An 8,726-nucleotide genomic window follows, 5' to 3' on the forward strand; every position below is an offset into this window, starting at 1 on the left:
AAAGTAATCAACACCTAATTCAATTGTAAATACTTATTAATAAATTTGTACAGTACATTTGTATTACAATACTTGTGTCTCAGAGGTAATAATAATAATAATAAAAAACATTAAGTTTATGATAAATAACTATTAAAATTATATATGTATATACTTTTACACACACAGAGAATGTGTGTGTGTACCTGTTTTTCTATTCTGGTGGGAACTTAAACCTGAATACACACAGACTCATGGGGACTCGTGTCACGGTGGGGACCTATATCAAGGTCCCCATGGGTAAACAAGCTTATAAATCACACAGAATTAAGTTTTTTGAAAATCTAAAAATGCACAAAGTTTTCTGTGAGGGGTAGGTTTAGGGGTAGGGTTGGTGTAGGGCAATAGAATATACGGTCTGTACAGTATAAAAACCATTACGCCTATGGAAAGTCCCCACAAGGATAGCAAACCAGACGTGTGTGTGTGTGTGTGTGTGTTTCCCAAATAGTTTGGCTATTTTTTTAAGAGATTTAAGTGCACTTTAATGTCCCTGTGGTATCAAAAATTGCATTGAATATCTATATTTTTCAAGGTATTGAAGTTCCAGTATCTTGAAATTCCAGTATATTGACAACACTAGTAAAGTGTGTTTATTGACATGATATAAACATGTAAGAATGTAAGGATTTCCCGTCATATTGAACCTGATTAGTCAGGTATAGGCTAGAGCACTAATTCAAGTATTTCTATCCAAAAATTAAACAACAAATCCTCCATAGGATGGATCCTCCTAAATGTCTTTGTACTAATATTTACTATATATTAGGCACAACCAATCATCCTCACTAACCTCAAGAACAATGGTTGAGAATCTATAAATCACTACAAAGACTATAGATTTCAAAACACAGACACCACACACACACACACACACCAGCAGCCGTAAAAGGCAATCAGCTCTATTGTTTGAACATTCCTGATTACTGCATGTGACCTGTTGACGTGAAACATTCTGCACATATCTCCACATCCGAGACACAAACATTAGAAGTACTTTACTGGAATGCAATGAACAATCTGCGTTGTCTTGTGGATGACAAAAGAAAACGGTCTGGGAAAGACAAAGGCATGATTGAAGAGCATAACCGAAAACTATGTATGTGGTTTGAACCCTGTTTGTGAGATGCAGTATGTGTGGCAATATGTGTCCATGTCTGTGGCCGCAGATCGTGTTAAAATGAGCGTATCGTGAGTGCAGGACTGAAATAGTGTATGTGAGAGCTCATTCATTCACACCAAGGCTTGATACTCATGAACGAACTGACAGAAGACCTTAATAACAACCGGTGCTCTCTGCCAAAACACACACACAAGGCTGCATATGACTGAGATTCTTTAAAGCTCCACTGCCGATTATGGTTTGGCCACTGGGTTCGACACTCATGAGAGTGTGGGCAAGTACTCTAAATTTCCCTTCTAAGGAATTAATGCAGTAAACCCAACCAAACCTCATATAACTAGACTTCATAGAACATAATCAAGCATAATTAAGACTAAATGCTTCTGAATGTTTGCAGCTAGTTTATACTTTCCTAAAAAACACATCTGGGGCTTTAATCAAGATGATGAGAAGATGCATCCTGTTCACAGGCAACCAGAGCCAAAGATGAAACTCTAAAGCAGCTCTACCAACCACAGGATGCCTAACCACATTGGAAAAAAACACTATGACATTTCTACCAATTAAACAAGTCAAACTACGGGCAACAAAGACAGGTACATAGAAATAGCCAAGCCATAAATTTGCCATCCATCCCAACCCAGACTCATTGGAAAAACGTGCAAGTGGCAGCATTTCGGCAAAATGATGTTACATTGCTTCTTGCACATCTTGCAACTCTTTCCAAGTGAAATGTCCAATAAGTGGTGATGAAAGCATCAGAAACAGATGAACAAAAGCAAATGCATATATATTGAAGTGATCATGCCATTTTAGCTTGCTTCACGGTTTTGTGCTCTTTTACCGTGACTCATGTATCATGGAACTTGTGCCAGAGCACTCTGCATTGCAAGTGCAATGCTGTACCAGGTGAGCTCCCGAGCAAGTGTACTGCGTTAGGAAAAAAAGCCAAAGCAAATGTCAAAATGTATTAGTTTACAAATCATGCACTATGTTAAAAGGTCATAACATAGTATTGTGCAAAGAACCATGGAGAAATAAGTCTTTATTAGTAAATAACCTGGCCCGTAATCAGAATTTGTGTGAAAATGAATAAAAGTAGCTGGAGTTTTACTGCTACTAGTGGTTATTTCAGCTGGAAACTGTTCAGAATTGTATGTATGACTACATGTTTGGAGTTCTACAAAAATGAATGGCAGAGGCAGTCTTTCCAATGAGCTTATGTTTTTTTATCCATATAAACCCTTCCCTTTATCCATCAGTCCATTCCTCTATCCATCCATCCATTTCACTTATCTTATCCATTCATCTACCATCCATCTAATCTCCCATCCACGCATGCATCCGTGTACCCTGGAAGGCGGCAGCATGTGCAGAAATTAGATATTTCAGCTCAAAGCTGTATGATCTGATGTTCTGGGTGGTGTCTCTCAGGACCGCTGCTCTATAGCTCTCTTCCATTCTTCGTGTACAGCATGACGGCCCAGCGTGCTTGCATATCGACAGGTCCACATCTACAATAAGAGAGAAAAAAAGCATTTGTTAGACAGAAGTTGAACAAACAACATTAGTGACACTATAAAACCAAATTAAACCTGCAACAGTATCACCATTCACACGCATTCATGCAACTATATATTCAGCAGTTGAGTGTTATTGAGGCTCTGCCTCATGCATTGGAGAGATCTGGAGGGGCGAGAAGATAGTATAATGAAACCTGATCCTCAGAAAGCTCTTGCACTCTCTTCATAGCTGCAACTTAATTATCCAGGATGCACCAGGTGCATTGGGTCCCAGAAGTCTCAAGTCAGTTCAAGCAGCGTTGAACCCCATGCCCTCACCAGCCTAGGCCTTGTGTGGGCATGTGAACTTTGTATGACCAACATCCCTACTATCAAAATACCTTGTATTTTCCAATAGTCTGAGTAAGCTATGTACATAAAATGCTATAAAGCTGTATTTTAACACACAAGTGGAATAATAATTTGTGAATTTTCCACTGAAAACATTCCGAAACGGCTTCAAAGCAAACTTTCTGAAATGGGAAAGACACTTTATGGTGCATTCTGAAATATTCCAATTCATTGTGTCACTCATTATTCACAACATTATGAAATGACATGAAATGTTCACTTACTGTTTCAATAGCTAATTAAATTACATTTAAGGTTTAAAAAGCTGCCACTTTGATTTTTTGCTGCTGGGAAAATGTTATTATAGCCATTTTCAACTCTGTAAAAATATCCCTCGGTGTTACACTGTTTGGATACATGTTGCTCTCTTTCCCAACATAGGCTGATTGGTAAAATGTGCCTCTAATAACATTTTTACAAAAAATAATAAATAAATACCAAAAAAAACACCACCTATACATACTGTTCACTGCAGTATCCAGCTAAAATTACACACCAACAACTTTTACTCCTTCTCACACAAATTATGATTAAAGGGGCAGAATGTCAATTAATTATTCTCAAGCAGTTCCTTGTTATGACCTCACAACGCTTTTGCCATAGTGCATTTGCAAACTAAATTGGATGTTTGCATCACATAGCCATCTTCATAAGTATGGCTTTTCTGAAATAGTAAACTTGCTTGGTAGCTCAGCTAGTACAGCACTCAAGTACAAGTCCAGTGAAACACAAATCATGAGAAAACAGGTTAAGGACTTGTACAAGCAAGGTAGAATGGCATGGTTGCTTCAACAATTGCGTTTTAACTCAGCTGTTAGTGTAGGTGGTACAATATTTTCAAACACAACACAGCAATAACCTTTTACTGCCACACACTGGAAATTTCATTTCCAGTCTACCACGATACATACTACAACCAACGTATAAATCACTACCATAACTTTGTTAAAGAAAGATAAATACACAGCAAAGGAAAAAGTGAGATACTGTACAGTATACAGACTAGGCTGGCCATCCGTGATGACTGATGTTAAGGCTGTGATAAAGCTTCATTCCATTTCCATGCTGTACAGATGTCCGCTATGCACTTTTGAGACTCTAGGTCACTACTGTGACTCACAGGAAATTAATGAAGAACTTTCTGAGATTGAGTTTCACTAGCTGTGCGGGCAGATAGTCCTCGCCTACACCAGGAATCAGGTCATCGAATACAACTAAAAACCACAACCACCTGTTCTTTAAGTCAACGTGAATAACAGTGGTCTGATTTTAAAGTCACACACACATACAGGTATATGTGATACGATCACAAGCCCACAGCTGACAAGACGAGCCTTAGGGATGACGGAAACAAACAGCACATAATGACCTTTCAATCAATTTAAAAAAAAAGAAAAGAAAGGAAAAGAAAAAAGAAAAAGAAAAAATTAGTAACAGCATTGCTAATTAAAATTTTGATAGTAGATTAAAGTATTTGTTCAGAGCTAAATAGTAATGCACATATGGTTAAAAATAATTTAAGAGTGAGGATATACTGTATATTGACTAGAAAATAAGGCAGGCATTGATTTACCTTAAAAAATGCCAATGTAAGATAAACCATTCTTTATACAGCGAAAGAGAGAGAGATTAAACAGCTTTAAAGGTGGGGTAAGCGATTTTTCAAAAACGCTTTAGAAAACTGATGGCCGACTAGCAAAACAAACTTAGCCAATCAGCAGTAAGGGCCGTGTCTTCCCATGATGTGGAGGAGAGAGCGTTCAGTGCACAGGATGGACATTAGAAAGATAGAGATGGCGGATAAAAAACAAAAGAGGAAAACATCTGCGGAACAAAAAAAGGCTTAAGGCAATAGGCGCGTTTCCATTACCCTTCAAATTGCGCAAATTGAAATTGCGAATTGAAAATACGCCTAATGGAAACGCGTCAATTTCGCAAAAACGGCCATATATCACAAAAACGTTTTTACGCTCGCATGAGGTGGTTTTTCAGGCGATGTGAAAAAGGATTAATTCGCAAAACTGCAATAGAAACGGCTTTTTCGCATTTACAGGTCACATGGCGTATGTAAAAAGCCATATGATCATTCTTCAATGTACTATAACCTCCAAGAAACACTTCATAAGTGGCCGCGCTCCAGTATAAGGGGCTTTCCCTACTATTAATACTTAGACAATTTACACTGCACACGTCTGCGGTGCAGTGTGGCTCTGATATAGTCACTGAAGCTGATTACGGCCACGCAATGCTTGTGTTTATGTTTTTATACAGTCTATGGTTTATTCCAGCTGCGCCACGCACGTTTCTGAAGCGGCTCTCTTTGCTGCTTCTGTAAAGATACATGCATAAGCCTCCTTTGAATAAATATAGCCAAAATCCCACCAAAATCCGTTGCCATGACTTATCACGAGAGGCAAAAGGTTACGTTTTAGCCACATAACATTGGTTAATGGAAACGCCGTCATTTCGCAATACTTTTTTATCGACATTCAGAAAATATCACCAAAGTTTTGTGCAAATCTGTAATGGAAACGCGCCTAATGAGGCAAGAATTAGGACCCGTGTAAATATCGGATCAGCTTTCCAGCGCTGGAGAGAACTCAAGGAGCGGAAGGCCTGCGATCGGACCCCGAGGTTGCGTTGTTTCTTCTCGATAGGTGAGTAACACCGTGTCTGCGCCGCAACAGCTAAAGTCTGTTAATATAGATAAACGTATATACATATCTATGGTCTACACTGGACGCGACAAAGCGACCGTTGAAAATCATTTGAAATTTGTGTCAATACATCATGAATAGAACGCAGCGGCTGTTTTCTGTCAGGGATTTGTCGTGTCGTGCCATGCCGCATCCAGTGTAGACCATAGATATGTATATACGTATATCTATATGGTGTAGACAGCATCACTGATTATAATGAGTTCTATAGTATTTTGTCGCGCTGCGCCACTCGCGTCCGGTGTAGACACGGTGTAACATTGTTTTTGCTTTGTTTCACAGAACTAATCGTTGCCTGGTTGCGTACACATGTATGTGTGGGGCACAGTTATCAAAATAGGCGCGAGACCCTTTTGGGGTAGGGGCGTGTTTGTTTTGGTGATTTCAAATGTCAACATTGGCTACCAGAAATTGCTTACCCCACCTTTAAGGCTCTATGAACGCAGCAGGACTAGTCTAATGATACAGGAATTGGCAGATAAAATTAACTAGAAGACCCTTAAATAACAAACACAACATAAAGAATTAAGTAATGATTCTGAAAACACAATATTTTATTATAAACAATATAAAAGAAAAAGAAAAACTTAATTTGATAAGAGGAGGATCATAACATGCTTCAGTGTGGAAACACTCATGGAGAAATTAATCTAGAACAGGGTTTTTTTATTCTTTTTTTACTTTCAAATTCAACATCTGATAATACTATTTCATTTGATTTTCTAAAGACTGGTCAGAAATCAATAGATTAATTGCAATGACTTTATACTGTCAGCACTAGTTTTTAAAGGTAAGGGGGAAACAAATCTGCATATAATTTTATGTACAAATATTTAGAAAATAAATGTTAAAGAAAGATAGTAAGATAGAAAATGTTTAGTACAATGACAATGTAAAAGTCAATTATGCAAACAATTATTTAACTTTGTTATCTGTACAATACCACTTTTAATATTGCTATACTAACATGGTATAAATTGCTTTTATACAAGCAAATATATAGCTGCCTTTTTATTTTAGAAAAGGGGGAACATTACTTAACATTAAAAAGTTAGAAAATCCCTTGTCCAGAAGACTATCTGAAAGCATCTCTGGTGTCAGTCTCTCTCCAAGCCTTAATTAAGACACGATGGAATGAATTCAGCCCCTGGTGAGTGAATTAGGACCCCAGCAGGTGTCTGTGGTTCTGCCCAAGTAGACACTTCCTTATTCTTCCTCCTGTCTGGAGTTCAAACTTAGCCAACCTGATCCCATAATCACCCTCTGGTGACAAAAAGCATTCATTTGATTGGCTGGATTAAGTCTTTATTCAGTTCGTATTTGCAACATCACAATGACCAGCAGTGACCCCGGGGCCACGCTAAAAATTCCCACTACAGGTCAACCAGAATGAGATGTGCAGAACCCAAAAATGACATCCTCAGTGAGGACTGAAAATGTTATGGTTTATTTAGGTTAAGACTTAAGGAATTTCCTGATGCTTGAAGTGCAGAAGCAACTTTATGGGAAAGGAAAGTCATTAAAGTAGACGGCAGCCCAACTGGATTTAACCTCTGGCTCTCCTGAGGTTCTTCTCAGGAAGTTTTCGGTGCTTTGAAGTGTTGGCGTCCACTGGATCCAGCAGGATATTTACCCACAACTGATGTGCTGTTTTTGGTAGGGACCATGTTGAAAGGGCCTGGGCAACACACCTTCATTTCTCAAAGCCACAGGCACTTTGTGGAGCATTGGCTGGCATTTGCCCCCACAGTAAGAGAGTGAAAAGCTGATGCTTAGAAAAAGATAGTGGATTGGGCTGAAATCAGAAGGAGAGTCAGAAGTGTGGAACCTCAAAGGGATTTGAAGGCACTCATACAGAACTCCAAGTTTAGTTGAAGACAAATCTATGGTGAAGCCATACAGGAGCTTCGATAACCACAAAATGCAGTGGTCAAACTGACCACTAGGGTCATGGCACAAGGCTCAAGGCCTTCAAGTGTGCACACACAAATCACTCCACATCAGTACAATGTGAGTAATTTAGAGCACAAATGCACACACATCTTCTCAAATATACACTGGTTCCTAGAATTCCTGGCTTAGGTACTAGGAGTTGGGTCAAAACAGCAGGAATAGCCTTACCTGGCCTCAGCAGTTCAAACATGACAGATGTATTCCCACCTTGACCTGGCTCTTAAAACATACCAGGAATTCTTGTATCAGACTCAAAAGACTGAGCAACCACAGGCACATGGGTGCTAAAGTATAAAAATATCTTTAATATGAACTTTTGGTCCACTTTTAATATTTTGATATTTAAAAAAATCAATTTCAATATTTCAACCATACTTGCCATGCAATTTTCACTAGCCCCATCACAAAACACTCCATTTTTATTTTTAGCTATGCATTTTTATATATGCTATTTATAAATGAAATATTGCATATTTAAAATAAATAAATAGTAATAAATAAAATACAAAACAGAACTAGACAGACTGAACTGGTACTGTAAATGAGGGACTTTCTGGAACAAATATCCCTACTACTGGCTGAATGGAGTCTGGCATTGCTACTCCTACAGTACAACCAAAAAACATGAACAAATAAAAGTTAAAGCTGTGCAAGACAAGACTCAGGTATAAGATGTATCTGAAGCAACTTGAGGACAATGGCCATGGCTCAGTCCTCACCAGCTCAAATTTTTATTCACTACACTGCACTATATTCGCAATACAAAAACCAATTTGCTCTGGCATTAACTTGCAGGGTTCTTGTTGCACTAAATGGGTGTTTTGCTGAGGGCAGAGAGACTAATAGGAGGGTCTGCAGGTGTTGAAGTCTGAAGAAGAGTAAATATGCAGTCGTTTAGTCTTTTTTTCTCATGCCAGAGATTGAAAGCATGAATGCACAGGTTGTTCTACACCTTTCATCACAGAACAGCGTTTACCTCAA

At 38.5% G+C, this 8,726-nt stretch overlaps 1 protein-coding gene across 1 annotated transcript in view; it reads right to left on the bottom strand.

Moving 5' to 3' along the window:
- LOC107568733 (glypican-5-like) overlaps positions 1-8,726 on the bottom strand; it is a gene marked incomplete at its 3' end in the record, with an annotated part of 62,365 nt that overhangs the window by 48,225 nt on the left and 5,414 nt on the right. Inside the window, exon 2 of the mRNA XM_016254724.1 lies at positions 2,515-2,676. Within this exon, the coding sequence (XP_016110210.1) occupies positions 2,515-2,676 (162 nt within the window). The remainder of the gene's footprint in view (positions 1-2,514; positions 2,677-8,726) is intronic.

The sequence above is a fragment of the Sinocyclocheilus grahami genome, unplaced genomic scaffold (assembly GCF_001515645.1).
Source record: "Sinocyclocheilus grahami isolate Dianchi unplaced genomic scaffold, SAMN03320097.WGS_v1.1 scaffold1277.1, whole genome shotgun sequence".
Classification (NCBI taxonomy): domain Eukaryota; kingdom Metazoa; phylum Chordata; class Actinopteri; order Cypriniformes; family Cyprinidae; genus Sinocyclocheilus; species Sinocyclocheilus grahami.